Source organism: Ostrinia nubilalis, chromosome 10 (assembly GCF_963855985.1).
Source record: "Ostrinia nubilalis chromosome 10, ilOstNubi1.1, whole genome shotgun sequence".
NCBI lineage: Eukaryota > Metazoa > Arthropoda > Insecta > Lepidoptera > Crambidae > Ostrinia > Ostrinia nubilalis.
In genome coordinates this window covers 5415878-5433473 of record NC_087097.1, presented here as the reverse complement: position 1 = coordinate 5433473, position 17596 = coordinate 5415878, and the positions used below count along the sequence as shown (strand labels likewise).

Genomic DNA, 17596 nt, shown 5'->3' with positions numbered 1-17596 from the left:
GTGGCTACGTGTCTAAGCTCCATTTGCTATGGTGCACCAGTTTGGGCCAACAGAGCTACTATAGGAGCCGCTCGACGGAAATTACTCCAAAGTCAACGCCTTGCACTGATTTTTATTTGCAAAGCTTACAGAACTGTGAGCACGGAAGCCCTGCTAGTCCTGGCTGGTGTACTGCCGGTCGACTTAATCCTTCAAGGCCCGCGAATCTAGACACAATAGATAATCAATTGTTATGACATTAATTAATGCCGTCTGGGACTCAAGCGGTTAAAGGTACAAAAGCGTGCGTCTATGTACTTCGCATCACGGGAAAATATAACCTCCAAGTTCTTCAATAACGCGATCGTTCTAAAATAAGCCGATTATTTGATTCCCGACAAGTCGTTGAAGAGGAATTAGTTACTGAATGGCAAAAAAGATGGGATACGTCAGTCAAAGGGCGTCAATTATATAAATTCTTCCCGAATGTACGCGAACGTATATCTAGGCGATGACTAGATATCGACCATTGCTTGTCGCAGTTCCTTAAGGGGCAAGGCAACTTTAAACTTAAGTTTCACGAATTCAAACTAGTTCCGTCTCCTTTTTGTGAGTGTTCTTCTGATGAAGTCAGTCATGAGCAGTCTGCCCATCATAAATCTTGTGGGAGTGTGATCTTTGGAAACATTATACGTGACATAATACTTAACTCAATAGCTCCGAAGCCCAGAGGTAGAGCATCACTAGGGCTATCCAAATCACCCCCATGTATGTTCCGCGATTTTTTATAGTCTTCGAGTTATGATTGTTTTAAATTTCTGTGCTTAGGCACTTTTTTGGTCACTGTGACTCAAATAGTCAAGTCACATGGCTGATATTTTAATTATTATTAGATGAATACAAGGCCTAGCTAATTCAGAAGTATTTACATCCATAACAGAAATGAAAACTAAAATCCTGTATGTTGTAAAAAAAATCATAACTCGAGAACTATCAAAAGTCACGGTGATTTGGGTAGCCCTAGTGATGCTCTACCTCTGGGCTTCGGCTTGAAACTACTTTTTGGGACATCCTGTAGATAATTTCTATAGATTTTTTGTGTTTTTTTCAGTAATTTTTACATACGACATACGTATAATCCTAAATAAATAATTAAACAAGGACGTAAGTGGCATTTCCGACAAGTAATCACTAATTTCGTTCAAGCAACAATGTCGGTTCTGGTAGATATGACAAATCAGCACTAGTATAACTCCGTTAAAAAGGTCACAAGTGACTTTTCTCATATTTACACATTAAATACCGGGTACTCATAATATTGTCCTAAACATAAATAACTTTCATAGTAATACTCTAAACTTTCATAACCCTGCCTAAAATAAGTACAAAAATATGAGCAATTTAAACTTTGAAACGCTCTCCTGTAAAGTTGCTGTTTTTCACATCCGACATTGTTAATAGTCATGGGCGAAGTAAACACAGTCATCTATTTTTTCTGTAAAGAATATTTAGTACCTACCTAATTAAGATTTGTATCGCACAAATTAATTACTAATAGTCCCGTTAACCCCTCGTGCTATGCTAAATATATGCTAGGGATGTTTCTTGGGTAAAAAAGCAAGAGTTTGAATTAGTCCGTCAGTTAACATAACAAAAATACTCGATACGTATTTTCACTTTTTCAAACTAATGAAAATTGAAAGAGATAAAGCGCGCCAAAGTTCATAAGAAGAGGCCCGTGACGTCAAGGCGTGCTTAAAGTGTAGCAACGTGTGACGTCACGCGGAACTTCAACGCACCGTAACATCGTAATGCTTGTTTGATTAACAAATAAAAATTTACGTGTCCAATATTTTTTGATAATGTAATTGACGGACCAAAAGTTTCTTTAGAAAACTAGCCTATTGGCGGGGTTAAGAACTCAGTTTTATTTGTATTGAAAAATAAAGATAGGTTTATGAAGTGGATGTAAAAAGACATTCATTAATTGGTCAAAAGTTTATTGCACATGTCAGGTGAAGATGAGTCTTTTAGCCAAGGAGAGATGCGGCGGCTCTGGCGGGGGCAGTCACGACGTGCGCGGCGCCATGGGCGGCGCCCTGGACGGCGTGGGCGGCGTTGTAGGCGATGCTGCGAGCGATGGCTTCAGGCACGGGGGGGGCGACGGGCAGATGGTTTCCCTGCAAATAAAAAAGTGCCATCATCATCATAACTTCAGCCACAGGACGTCCACTGCTGAACATAGACCTCCCCCAATGACTTCCACATCGCACGGTTGGTAGCTGCCTGCATCCAGCGCCTTCCTGCTACCTTTATCAGGTCGTCGAGAAGCCGAGGAAAAAGTGTGAGAATTAATAAAACTTTAAATTGAATATGTATTATAGAAAAACTAGCTAGAATAAAGAGCTTTTTTAAACAGTGCCTTGGTAAATTGTAAAAGCTTTCCATGTTTATGTCCATTAATTGCCACTCTTAACTCTGCTGCTTTCTGAATCATTATTTCAAAGTAAATCAGTACACATTTTTGTTTTATAATCTCTGCATGCCTGTAGTTTGAATCTTGTGGAACATGTACGATTGACTGGCCTATGCTTCTGCGATTACATTTCAAAATCCGAGGTGCCCGAGGCACCCTCTGAAAATCAGTGTCCACTATCCAGCTATACGCTCTCAGCTGGTGGGATATACTGAGGCGTAATTTTTTACCCAGGAAAAAAAGCGGGTGTCGTTTTGGCACTTGGTAATGTCTCTATCTTTTTTATATTTTTTGGGTCAAATGATGTCCCTTGCACCTGATTATTATAGACATGGTAGTCGGTCAATAAACGCCATTTATACAAAAAAATTATCACCTGGGGTTGGTAACCGTACTCGTTGGCAACATAGGTGATCTCGTAGGGGGCGCCGTCATCGCCGGTGTATTTGTAAGCACCGTTAACTTCGAGAGAGGGCTCGTCCTGCAAAAAAATAAAGAATAGGTATAATTCAACGTCAATCCTACCACCTACCACACCACAAAACGAACACAAGTCTACGATAGGTATTGTCACTACTTTGTTTATTAAATTAAATACCTATTTTAGTAACCATACAAAAATGCGTAGTTAAATTCAGAGTACTGCTCCTGAAGCAATATATTGCTACATACTACCTACTGCCGTTATTTCTATTTATTTTAACCGGCAGACAGTGGACTGGTGACTGAGTTTGTTGCGGCGCTTCTTCTCAGCACTGCCAAATGTTGGTTTCGAAGCGTAAGTAAGGTAAAAAGATTATGAGACACGTAGAGGCTCCTAAAGAGCAAATAATAAAATAATAATTGACGATTTGTAAGTACTATTTTTAATAGCCTATGCAAATAAAGGAATGTTGACGTTGACTTTCAAAAACTCAGTCCCTATTGTCAGCTTTTTTTAAATTGCCTTATTTAAATAGGTACATACGGAGTTAGGGTTCTTGACAACACCGGAAGCTTGGCCGTAGATGCCGTTGGAGGTTTCGTACGCATACTGGAAGCTGCCTTCAGGCTGAATTTCGTAGTTTGACTTGACGACGGCGGCGTTGAACTCGTTACTGCCGACGTGAGATACGTCAGCGCTGGCCGCAGCCACGATGGCGAGAACGATAAGGAATTTCTGGAATGAGTTGATAAAACGCTTTAGAACATTCACAATTTCGAACCAAGATTGGACCGATCTCTTCCTGGTTACGATTGGGCTAACACGCCTTGAGTAGATCGTTTCATCCACGAAGACGCGCCCCACCATTCTTCCGCTAATGTTTAAGTGTTATCGGTACACGCTAAATTATCCTTGAGTGCACACGCACACTACAATAATGACGCTCGGATTGCTCAGATCAAACTCCCCGCACCCCGCGCTTCTCTCAACCAAAAATTGGCGGGGTGCGTCTTCGTGGATGAAACGAACTAGCGTCACAAGCAGGTGTGACAAAGCTGTTTTCACTTTCACACCACTGTTCATGTTTTTGTATCGTTATCAATATTCATTCAGAAATGATAGTTGTTTATCGACGAACTATTATATGTCATTTCTTCTTTTACAGTTTTTACCTTCTCAAATTCTATATGATTCAAAGGGTTCTATATTGGCTCACATAAAATTCTAAATCCTATTCTTTGTCTTACTACCGATTTGTGTTCATAATAATCTCTCTTCATAATTTTATTTTTCATACTTTTTTTATTCATACATTTTTATTACTACCATCGGAGCTCATAACAGTTAGTAATCATATTTTTTTTATCAATACTGTTACTACCAAGAACCATTTAAAATACACAATTTTTATTTTCAGATCTTTTTTCTTCATAACATTCATTGATCATATTGTTTTCATTAATAATGTTGTTACTAAAAACATACTTCAACTCATAATGTTGTTGTTCAGAATAATTTACTTTATAACAGACATACTCGTATCTTTAAAAAAATCATATATAATTTAATAGAGTAGATAAGCATGGAGAGCATGCAACATGAAAGCAAGCATGCAGCATGCATTGGTATCTCGTCGTCTTCGGCGCTGCGGGATGTGCAGCCCTTCCGCCCTTGCGTTACGAGGCTCAGGCACCCACGCTTGCTTCCGCAGCTTCGGCTTTTTGGACCGCCATCGGCGCCTTCGGCGCCTCGGCGACCAGCCTCAGCCGCCCGGGCGCCTGAACCTCGTTACAGCGGGCGAGGGCTGCCCTCCCTCCGCGCCTCCGGCTTTTAAATTACACTCTAGGGGTAGGGCAGACAAGACTACGTGGAGTCGGTTTTGCAGCGATTCGTTTCTGTCACGTTCTGAGGTCACGTTAGTTTTGTGGCCTGTTTTGGATCATTTCAAATTAATTTAATATTAAAATACGATTTAATACGAATATAGACATCATGATTTTCAATAATATGGATAAATACTCTTATGAGTAATAAATTTATGAAAACATATATTAGGATACATCACATTTATGAATATTATAGTTATTTATTCGAATGATTATGAGTTTCGATCATTAGTATAGAAAAATATATGAAAACAAATATTAGTAAAAACTAAGTGTATGAATAGTGATATTATGAATATCAATGATTATGTTTTTAAATATGTAGGTTTTAAATTTTTTATGAAGAATGATCATTATGGTATCAAATTGTATGAGAAATATTTTCGGATCTCCAATGATAGGAATTGAAAAGTTATGTAAGAAAATGCGCTACCGATTCAAAGATGTATAGTTATTTAGAAGAAAGTACCTATATCCGAACATTAGACTTCTTTTATATCAAATAAAAATTTTAATACCGGATATTCGAAAATGAAAGAAATTTTCTCAAAAATATTTTTGTTAGTATTCAAAACTGTTGGATTGGAACTAAAGCTTTCTAAAAATCATATTTTTACTTGAAAATCAATCAAGTTTCGCTTTCATTTGGGTTTTTAAAAGTAAAATAGCTTTTTCCTCTTACCATTTTGGTTTGGGTTGCCGGGTCTGCTAATGCAAAACTGATTTACAAATTTTAATCTCGATCCTTATATACTAGTGATCTTTAGAATTTAGATGCGACTTTGGGTCTTGTTTTAAAATAGCCTGTTTTGACTGGTCTGCATTGTTGCCAAAGACTACGTACTAGGTACTAGCGACCATTTTTAAATTTATTTGTTTACCATTATGTTGCGAGTAAAAAAAATAGTTCGTTCGTTCGTTCGTTTCAGCCAAATGACGTCCACTGCTGGACAAAGGCCTCCCCCAAGGTTTTCCACAATGAACGGTCCTGCGCTGCCCGCATCCAGGCTCTTCCCGCGACCTTTACCAGATCGTCGGTCCACCTAGTAGGAGGCCTGCCCACGCTACGTAAATAGTAGTGAGTAGTTAATTGAATCATCTAATGTAGATATTTTTGGAAATTTTTAACCTTAAGGATGGAAATGGGACAACAAATGTACAAAGTCGCATGTAACACTGGTTAGTTACAACTGTTTAAATATTCTTGAATTATTTCTTGATTATTATGTTAAAATCATCAAATAAATTATATTTTAAAATGTATCATCCGCTGTGTCATGAGTTTGGTAGGCATTGTAGGTATAATATGCCATAATATAGATATGGGGACTTAAAATATTCTTTGACGATACTCCTATTATTATTTCAAGTGATATTTTACCTAAAAGCCGCACCTCGCTTTACCCAGGATGCTTCTATGTGACCTCAAGGTCAATTCATTTGAAAGGTTACTAAGAAGTTGTCAGAATATTATGTTAATTGAACGTTTAATTACTTGACATAAATGCCTTTTTCCTGTGACGGATTTCCACAGATTAGAGAGACCAGATCCGCACGCGTGCCGAAATCCGCATTACAGGAAAAAGTACTAATACAAGGTGAATTTGCAATCAGTGTCCAAATTTTTAGGGACGACTCAGAATCAGTAACTAAATCGATTTACGTAAAGAAAACATTTTTTTTTTTCAATTATTTTTATCCACTGCGGGCGGTTTCAAAATCGGCACGTGGATAATTTACTTTTTCATAAAAAATACGTACACACACTGTAAAGCTTAATAGACATAATGGTGTGCAAAAATAAGCCTTAATAATAAAGATAAAGTAGTACATTATTAAATTGTACTATTAATAGAGCTTATTAAAATTTGGCTACTGTTTACAAAATCAATCACCCTGTATTATGGAGAAAGTTTAGCTATTTATTGAAATCGTTTATTTTGTATGAAAAACAAAACAGCTGCCGCTACGGTTGTGTCAGGAATACGATATACGATTTACTATAGGTACGATTACGAGTGTTATTCGTGCTCAGGGTACTGTGGTGCTTCTGAGCCACAGAGTGGATTCTCTTTGCCTAGCAAAAACTAAAAATGTCAAAATTGAATTTTTACATTCAATAATGCCTTGGCCCTGTCTTCAAATAAGTAGCGTGAATAATTTACTTTTCCCAAGAGAAGGGAAAATCATCCAAAAAAAACTACCTTTTCATACAAATTTTCATCAGTAATCAGCTAACCAATCATCATCATCACTTACTCACTGTTGAAGATAAGTTTCCATTAATAATTTAGCCCCTTCCTTTATGAGGTCGTCGGTTCACCATGTGGGTGGACGTCCCACGCTGCGTTTTCCCGTAAATCAATATGGGGAAGTATTTTTTTGAGAATTTGCATATATTATAGTCCTGTACAAAAGTTGTCGCATTTGAGCGATATAATAATCAATCCTTTTGGTTGATCATCTACCCATGAGTCACCCTGTAAACTAAGTATACGAGTATTATGGTGTCGCGTCAAATCCCGTAGGTAATTATATTATAAAAAATAATTCAGCAATAACATTAATAATAAGTCTATCCGTGGATAATGGCGTCTCAATATTTCTTTTTATTTCTTTAAACAGGTACTTTAGGTACCTACTTAAGCTTTGCTTAGTTTCAGTATAGAGGGGCAGTGTAAAAATGAATGTGTAATTTATTTATATTTCTGCTGATATCTATCTTAAAGTTATGACCATAAAATTGGCATTAAATAGACACTCTTTTGAAACTAGTATTTAATGTTATGCCAAGTGAATTCATTAAAAACCGGCCAAGTGCGAGTCGGACTCGCGCATAAAAGGTTCCGTACGACGCTCTTGTTATTGTATGGACTTAGGCCGAGTTGCACCACCTAACTTTAACGGTAACTATGACGATAACCGGTGCTTTTTGTATGGAGTCTGACAGATTTTTGACGTTTGTCAAAATTAAAGCACGACGGTGCAACCCAGCCTTAAATATTTATTTTAGTTTAATCATTACAACTGGTTAAGAAGACACAGTGATTACCTTGATGTGCTATCGACAGTTTTATTTGTCTAACGCCCGTTTCCCATATGGTTCCCGTTTCCCATAGGATTGAACATAGAAAACCAGCATAAATCAACATAACCTGTGCTAACTAGCAGTGAAAAATAATTTAAGGCAAATGTGTTACTTATTTTGTTTGGATTATGTGCTTTATGAATGATGCTGTTTCCATAATAAATAAAATAATTTAATTGTTTTTTTTTAAATTATTATTTCATACAACTAAATATTCTGCGAATATTTCAAGCAGCTACCTGAATTTATTTTATTTTGTTTTACTTTTTAGTATTTGTTGTCACAGTTGCAGAACAACAGAAATATATTTTTACTGTGAAATTTCACGGTTCATGAGATACAGCCTGGTGACAGATAGATAGATAGAGGTCTTAGTAATAGGGTGCCGTTTTTATCCTTTGGATAAAGAACCCTATAAATGATTTAAAAAGGTCAAACTTTTACATTCAGCTCGATAAATACTCGTATCAGGTGAGATACAGGCCAAGAACTTCATCGTTGTCGTTGAAAAAAAAACTCACTTATAGGTAGACAATAACGCGTATTCTTATTTGATAAGATAAATAAGTTTATCCTAGAAAATTTCCCAATCCTGAACGTATTAGTTCGTCTCTCTGAGCATAGAGCTACAAGATTTGATAGTTTATCCCAACTAATATTATAAATGCGAAAGTAACTCTGTCTGTCTGTCTGTCTGTCTGTCTGTCTGTCTGTCTGTCTGTCTGTTACGCTTTCCCGCTTAAATCTCGCAACCGATTTTGATGAAATTTGGCATAGAGATAGTTTGAGTCCCGGGAAAGAACATAGGATAGTTTTTATCCCGGTTTTTGAAACAGGGACGCGCGCGATAAAGTTTTTCTGTGACAGACAAAATTCCACGCGGGCGAAGCCGCGGGCGGAAAGCTAGTACAGTATAAACTCTGAGCATTTATCGACGTTATAAAGAGTGGTCGTTAAATGTCGTTAAATGAACGTTATAGATATTATAAATGCGAAAGTAACTCTGTCTGTCTGTCTGTCTGTCTGTCTGTCTGTCTGTCTGTTACGCTTTCCCGCTTAAATCTCGCAACCGATTTTGATGAAATTTGGCATAGAGATAGTTTGAGTCCCGGGAAAGAACATAGGATAGTTTTTATCCCGGTTTTTGAAACAGGGACGCGCGCGATAAAGTTTTTCTGTGACAGACAAAATTCCACGCGGGCGAAGCCGCGGGCGGAAAGCTAGTACAGTATAAACTCTGAGCATTTATCGACGTTATAAAGAGTGGTCGTTAAATGTCGTTAAATGAACGTTATAGATAGAGGATAGAAAATAGAGTAATTATTCCAACAAAGTCAAGACGATGTTATGGAGTTTGTCGTTATACATATAAAGAGTTTACACATTTGACTTTGACTTTGACTGCACATTCAGATTATACCTGTTATAATATCACCAGTATAACGGCATTACGACTACAAAAGAAGCCACAATGTTTAAGCTGATTTGCAGTGTCTGTGCAATACTAGTGAGGGCCCGACTTTTTCATTCACCCACTCTACAGGATGTTAGACGTTTCGCAAGCGACAGCATCGCTACTAACGCGCGTTAGTCGCATTTGCAACGCACTACAGAAGTGATGCCAACGCGCTACTAACGCGCTACAGCAGCGCGACCGCATCGCTACAAAATGTCGCCGTGGGCGAGGGCCCTAAAGCCTTTTAAAAATGAAGAGTCAAAAGTGACAACTCACAAACATTCCAGATTTTCTGATTTTTTCCAGGTTTTGATAACCAAACTGAACTGAAGAGTCACAATTTAAGCTATTTAACTATCAATTTATTTATTGATATAAAATATTATTGAAGTCCTTGTTAGATTGTGATTTCGATAATTTTACTTTATCTAGTTATTATTAACGCCTTTCATAATAAAAATGTCATTCATTAAATTAGCTTCGCATAATTTAAATTAGATTTTTAATGACTTTCATTCATAAAGTAGCTTTTAATTAATTATTCAATATTATTAAAATAGCCACCTTCACATCTCCGCAGTGACACCACGACAGCGAATCGATATCCATATGACGTCAAATTGTGTAGGTACTCCGTTAGATTATAATATGACGTAATTAGATTACAGTCTGACCTAACCTAACCCACTCTTATAAGCGTTATAGTATTAAGACCCGGTTGAGTCAACATGCGCGTAACTGTTGTTTGAACCTGTCTCTTGAATCACTCTAAAAGATACTTTTATTTTTTTTTAAAGATCTAAGCATACAAACTTTCTGAGCGACTTTATTTTATAATTATGTAGGGGAAGCCCGGGCAAGAAGCGGTGGGTAAGATGAATACTCGATTTTACTAAAAACCTACAAGAAATGGCGCTACTGGACGTTTGCGGGTCTGTAAAACAGCAACACAGCCACGCAATGATAGTTCCACCAAAACAATACGTGCGTGAACTTTTTGTCAATTCGAAATCAAAAGTTTTTGGCTGTTTTCTTACGATTTTTGGCAAGGTATGTGTGTTGATTTCTTGTATTACGTATTAAGTGTTGACTTATAATAGACTGTTTAGTTGATTGCATGTTAAATTAAGTTTAATTTGTGTGTGTTGCTTTTTTTCACTGGTAGTAACGGGTGGGCATAAAATTTTTAAATATTGGTCCTTTGGGCAAGATGGATATGGGCAGAACGGATGGGTAAAGACAGCCATAACTGAATTAGATTAGATACACATCTGAAAACAAGAACTTCCAAACAAGACTTGTCAAGAGGAAAAATGACCAAAAACAAAAATCAGATGGAGAAAACAAAATATTTATGTTGTGTGCTCAGAAGAATACACTGAACTACCTACCGAGGATTGGATAGAATGCAATCAATGCAAGAAGTGGGCACACGAGGATTGTACCTTATATTCAGGCATAGGCAGTTATTATTGTGATGATTGCAATGATTAAAGCAGTTACTGAACATATCCGTCTTGCCCAGGGGGTCGGGCAAAATGGATAATTGGATCTTTTTTTTTTTAATGACATTTTTATTGTAGAATTTGTTTAAGTTTCTAAGTTAATTCTTTACAATTCCAAAGATGATTACCTAAGATACAAATTATTTAAATAGACTGTTGTTGATTGCATATTTATGTGGTTTTTTTGCCACTTTTCTTAAGGTACCCGTGCTGTTCGGGCTTCCCCTACTAAAGTACTAAGGATTCTATGGAATACAAATTCCCAAGAACTCATTAATCCTACCATTGCAACAAAATTAAATGACAGTGACAACAAATAACTATTATCTCGTTTCAATTGAAAATGTTATACTTATGGCTAGACTAGCCCTCATCTCATCCCTAAGGACTCAAATTGTTTCTACAGCAGTCAAGCTCTAAAGTAGAGTCGATTAAGCCTTACCTTAAACATCAAAACAGGCAAAAATGTAAAGAATCGGCCAAAACTTTGTATATGGTCCCGAACACCTGCGTCCATACAAGATCCCTCCTGCCAACATACAACACCTTGCAGGAGTTTATAAAGATCGTCCGACCGGACTTCGCCACCACCCAGGTCTTAACCAACCACGGTTATCATAAGAAATACCTACATCGTTTCCATATCGTCGCAGATGACCGCTGTCCCTGCGATGACCAGACTCCACAAACTTGGAAACACCTCTTAACACAGTGCCCTAGATTTGCTTCAGCCCGATATAACCATGAAATGACATCCCGCTTGCTAAAATCAACCCATATAATCTACCAGACATAATTAGAAAAGAAGACACAGCAAAAAGCTTCAAAGCCTATTACCCATATAGTCGATCACCTAAAAGAATTTAACCAAACATAAGGAACTAACAAATCACAAACATCATAATTCACAAACTAAATCATTGCACTGCAATTGGAGTACTCAACTAGCTACCATTGCATGTGTATCTCAATAACAAAAAAAACCGACTCTCTTAACCGTTATGGGAATTTCTACCGGAATTTAAATCGCAGAAGTAGAAGAAGTAAGAGATCGCCTATGATAAGACCAGGCCTAAATTTTGCCATCTTCTTTGTATATTTCTTTCTTTATTTTATTTAAAGAGAAAATCATAATAAAACGAGTGTTTAGTTCGGTCTATTTAATTGCATAAAAACAACTTAAATCTACAACAAAATACAGTTTCGGTGTCCATTGGTTTACAATATGTACATCTTAGTTAAGGCAGTGCTATTTTATGGGTCCATGGCATTTATTGATTCTTCTCGACGTAAGGGTGCTCTTCGATGTATTTCAGGGCTTTCTGGATGTATTCGGGAATGGGTTCAGCTGGTGGGGGAGTGGGCAGATGGTCACCCTGAAAAAAAAACAATCATACATTAAAAAATTAGCAAGTGAGAAATTAGTATAACTTTTTAGTATAACTTGAACAATAGAACATTCATGTTTTCCTTCTTTTGTTTTTTATGGATTCCGTGAAGTGGTCAAAGCGAACTGTTCAAATTCAAAGTATTTCTATATCTATGTTACAGGAAATGTATGAAATCCGTCATTGTATACAATTCCTAGGAGTTGTGTATAGGTCCTAAAATCACCCGGAAATGTGTGATGTAAATTATATTAGACACATTTCCTAGGAAATTCACACATTTCCTAAACAGCAATCGGAAATGTAATTAAGATTTCAATGAATAGGTACGCGTGGAATACGGTGCGAGGGGAGGATATTGCATCATCCGATTACGCGGGGTCTCTATCGAATCGTCAAATTTTTTGCACGCCTAGTTGTCTATGGCACACAAATTTTAAGCCTAAAATTTTTTACACAAAATTATTTTTATTACGCCACTTTTTTTTCTCCGAAACTTAAATGGCGCTGCCGCGCCGCGGCAGCTGTGTATCTGTAAGGTCGCAAGTCTAACCTAACCTAACCGAGACTTTGTTATCGAGCTACAGAAGTATTAAAACCTTCATGCCAATAAAGAGATGTTAAAATTAGGGATTTCCAATACTTCAGCGTAATATGCGTGATGCCGAAAGAAAGGATGCCAATAGGCAAATATTTTTTTCGGCCAAAGTATAATAGTACGAAAACAACTGTCAGGTTAAACAATAATAATTGTGAGTTAAAAGTACCTATCGGCCAATGTGGTTTGGCTAAATGAAATTTTAGGCGTACCGAGGGGCACCTGATCACGGGACTATCTATCGATTCTATAAAATTCCTAGGAAAAGTAAACATTTCCTAGGATATGTGCGTATTAAAAAATCTCTGACGCAATATTTTATACATTTCCTAAATAGCTTCAGAATTGTATACATTTCCTAGGAACAGCATACAATTCCTAGAATTCATACATTTCCTGTAACATCTATACTAATATTATAAATGCTGTGGTGACTGGTTCAGTGATTGATTTATTGTACAAAACAGTGAAATAATCCTGACACTGAAACACAAAAAATGACATCCAGTGACATCCTAAAAACGTTTTCGTTTTACCAGCTCGTGGTTGTTGCTCTATTCTGAAGAATTCCCGCCTTTAGGCAGTTCGATTTATTTAAGTTGTTTTTAAAAAAATACTCTGAAGGAATAATATTATCTTTATGTACTGACCTGAGGTTGGTAGCCGTTTTCGTTGGCGACGTAGGTCAGAGAGATCTTCTCTCCCTCGGGAGAGATGTACTGGCTCGATCCGCTCACCTCGATAGCTGGCTCATCCTGTAAACAAGGTAAGGTTTCGTAAAATTTTAGGGAAGGCTTTGTAAACTTTCAAAATTTAAACTAACACCCACATTCACAAATTATTCGATTCTATGAAGTCTCACAGTGCGTGTAGACGCGCAGGATCACAAAGACCTCATTATCATCATTTTTAGCTATGGCTAAAAATACGTCCTATAGGAAGTCCACTGCTAAACATAGACCTCCCCCAATGATTTCCACAATGGCCGGTTGGTGGCGCAAAGTGGCACAAAGACCTATTCACAGCCAATACTTGAGTGGCGGAGTAACACACACGAACCAATCAAAGAGCTCTATTCAACTCTGTGCGTTCGCTACCTTTATGAGGTCCGTGGGTCCACCTTGTGGGTGGACGTCCTACCGTGAACCTTTCTGCCCCGTAGTACAATGTACGTCGAAAGAATGTATAATAATAAGCATTCTGATTTCTAATTGTTCACGCTTACGGGATTATTTCCACCTCTCGTTCCCACCGCTGCAACTCCTGTGTACCGCCAATAAAAACCCAACCAGTGAAGGTCAAGTTTGCCCCGGGGAAAAGTAAACCGTCATTGGACCCGCAACGAAATTAATCAGAAACAGTAGGCTTACCTTGCCTACCGAAGGCTTGACGTGGCCCTCAGCCTGGCCCGAAATGCCGTTGCTGGTCTCGAATGTGTAGGAGAAGGAGCCATCGGGGCTGCTGTCGGAGCTGCTGCGAAGGGTCTCAGCGTTCTGGTCTTCCACCGACGCGGCGAACGCGCACGCCACCAAGCAGGATGCAACAATGAAGAATTTCTGAAAGAGAGATATGTTTTTACGATGGTTTTTCTTATTGTCTTTGGCACTTTTACGATCTTATGGTGACTTAATTGGCCCACTTTTAGCTTGGTTCACGGACCAAGTCGCTTGATTAAATTTTAAAATATATTTTCTTCCACTATAAATTCTAGAGTAGATTTCTGTTGATTTGGTGTTTAATTTATTAATAAAATAAAAACAAGTGGGCCCAGTCACTGGAAGAAAAAAATTTAAAAATTCAATCCAGCTACTTTTACTTGGCCCGTGAACCAAGCTAAAAGTGGGCCGTCCCTGGAAGACTCTTTTACGATTTTGGTATAGTTCATAATATTATGACGTGCTCGCAGTTTGTTGAACTTAGGTGGAGTTCTTTCTGCTTTTGGTTGCAGTCTGCTAAAGCATACTGTCTGCTACCGATTTTTTTTAATGATGGTTTGATGAAGTGATCAAAATTAGACTCTTTAACCAGTATTTAATGTTTGTTTTACAGTGAATTATTTTTTCTTCTGGTTGGAGCAAAAACCATCCCAACCATCACCTACTTCTGTTACTACTACTACAAAAGTCCCTTGTCCGCTAACTAAGACGATGTTAAGTTAATTAGTCAAAACATAACATTAAACCAATGTTGCACCACCACCCAATGCTGGCTGGATTGCACAATCTTATAACAAACATCAAAGTCTGTTAAACTCTATACAAAAACTACCAGTTATGGTTAAAGTAAGGTGGTGCAACTTCTCCTTAGTAAGTATCTCAATGAGATAAAAAAAATGGTCACTCTGTCACAAACTGAATGTCACGTGGGCGAAACCGCGGGCAAAGGTTAGTAATAAATAATTTCAAATAAAAATTATGCTAAGTATTCGTCTGCCATTGCACCCAAAAGGCAAGATTGCTCAAGGCGACAGATACAATAGGATCCAAATTGCATTATGTGAGCAATAATCCAATGTTTGCTGTTACATAAACATGATTGATGGTTTATACATACAGGGTGATTTTTGAATCAGTGTCCAAATTTTTATAACCTAAAGTTGTATTGTTAAATTTTTCAAAGAGCATATTAAAAGTTGGATATTGTTTGAAAAGTCACCCTGTATAGTAATTGTGTTAACTTGTGTTTGAGGGCTATGAAGACTAAAAAATATCTAGAGTTATACTAATATTATAAAGCTGAAGAGTATTTGTTTGCTTGAACGCGCTAATCTTAGGAACTACTGGTCCGATTTGAAAAGTATTTTTGTGTTGGTAGCCCAGTTGTTGAGGAAGGCTTAAGACTATATTACATCACTCTAGGGGCGTGTGGCAAAAACGAAAAATATTATTCAAACTATTTCCAATATAATTCAAAGGAAGTCGCGGGCACAGCTAATGTTAGATAAAGTAATTTATTTAACTCGTAGACGAAAGTAACTAATAAATATTGGAACACGATTAATTCACCTTTGACTCGTCACCTCCGCTCATTTTATGGCTTCAAATTGAAATTCGGTGCTAACCTTGATTGGACGATTGACATTACGTCATTATTATTCTGGTGCCAAGGTTGGGGTCATGTCAAGCCATGCAGTGGCAACGTGCAGCGGCAACTTATAACTACCTTTTTAAGGCTCCATCCATCTTTGTCACACATGCCTAAATGCTGTCATGAGTGAGAGTGACACGTGACCGAAATACCGTTACACGATTTATAATTTATAGCTTACACTTCAATTGGAATGTGATAATAAATTTAAAAAAATATTTAAATTAAGTGACTTATCACTGGTATCGCTTCAAAATATATATTTTTCGCTATTTTTTAGAATTTCATTTTTAAATTTTAACTGCCAGTAATCTAAATAACTTTTTTTTTATTCAATCGAATCAATTATAATTTTATGACTAAAACTCTGCAATGTTTTTACTACAAAGTTAACTGCCAGTACGTAAATATATTTTTAGTTTGCATTATAAGAACGGGTTGCTCTGTTATATCAAGAAGAAGCTAAATATTTTTTATTTGCACTTGCAATACCCAAACTAGAATACCGATTGCTTAATCAAATATGTATTACAGCGAACTGAGCAAACTCATTCTTAGTTCTCAAAGATGGTACGTGGATTGAATTTTTAATATTACCTCTAAGTTAAAAATAAATGTTTATAAGTAGGTGTGGAAATGTTTAAAACAACAACGTTTATGTTTCGCAATGAAATGTAACTTGAATTATTTATTTAGGCAAACCAACACCCCTATAAAGTTCTAAGTTAGTAAAACTTATGCCCGTTTTCACCATCAATCCCTTTTTAAGTGACCCCTATGAAAACTAAATTCCTGTTAAGTGTTATCATAGGAGTCACTTAAAAATTAGGGATTGATGGTGAAAACGGGCAAGCATGTTATGTGTTACCATAGCATAGGGGTCACTTAAAAATTAGGGATTGATGGTGAAAACGGGCATTAGGCACTTTACTTTTCACTTTGTTTACAAAAGTTAACCTAAAATCTAATTAAAGTATATCAAGTAATAAGAATATCTTAGAAAGATAATGATTTGACTATCTCTTCACTTGTCAGTAATGATTTAATGAAATAAATACTTTAAATGATTTTAAGAATTCAAGATCAGCTTACCATCTTGACTTCACTAATAGAACTACTGTCCCAATGTGCTTGAACATCAAAACATCGGAATCTTTTATACGCATTACTTATTGTATAAAAAAATATACCCGCACACACATAAGGTCGACTTTTTTTCACCTTCTGCACTTGACATTTCGAGTTAATTACGAAAACAGGTTCTCTTCTGCCAACGAAAAAAGATATTTAAGTACATAACAATAAGACCTCTCGCTGGGATGAGCAATATGAGCATCTGTCGTAAGTATAAGACAAATTTCGCATACATACTTACAATAGACATAATAATATTATCGTTAACTAATAAAATATGCGAAGCGTGAGCCGAATACAAAAAGTGGGTGTCATCGTCTCGGAAATTTGAGAAAAAACTGACTTTGAGGTGCTTTGAGTCTAGGACGTTATTATATTATTATGTCATTTGTTATAGGCTTTAATTGATAATACTATTTGTATTAGGCTAAGTTCACACTGGAGGAGTATAAGGCATAGGATCATTTTCCAAAGCCCTTCATTTGATAAAAGTAATAGTAACGGCATGCATTCTTGACATTATTATTATTATTCTATTTTTCTATTTTGTGATCGCTTTTCAACGTCCTCTTCGA

At 36.9% G+C, this 17596-nt stretch overlaps 2 protein-coding genes across 2 annotated transcripts; both read right to left on the bottom strand.

The window, feature by feature from the left end:
* Nucleotides 1–1962: 1962 nt before the first annotated feature.
* LOC135075744 (larval cuticle protein LCP-17-like) lies at nucleotides 1963–5556 on the bottom strand. The gene is made up of 4 exons (XM_063970213.1): nucleotides 5448–5556; nucleotides 3423–3614; nucleotides 2832–2936; nucleotides 1963–2159 (listed from the first exon to the last, which is right to left on the bottom strand). The coding sequence occupies exons 1-4, from the start codon at nucleotides 5448–5450 to the stop codon at nucleotides 2010–2012; spliced, it is 450 nt and encodes a 149-aa protein (XP_063826283.1). The 5' UTR covers nucleotides 5451–5556; the 3' UTR covers nucleotides 1963–2009.
* A 6403-nt stretch (nucleotides 5557–11959) lies between these two features.
* On the bottom strand, nucleotides 11960–17070 carry LOC135075745 (larval cuticle protein LCP-14-like). Its single transcript, XM_063970214.1, has 4 exons — nucleotides 16980–17070; nucleotides 14171–14356; nucleotides 13451–13555; nucleotides 11960–12190 (listed from the first exon to the last, which is right to left on the bottom strand). Exons 1-4 carry the CDS (start codon nucleotides 16980–16982, stop codon nucleotides 12086–12088), a joined length of 399 nt encoding a protein of 132 aa, XP_063826284.1. The 5' UTR covers nucleotides 16983–17070; the 3' UTR covers nucleotides 11960–12085.
* Nucleotides 17071–17596: the final 526 nt, after the last annotated feature.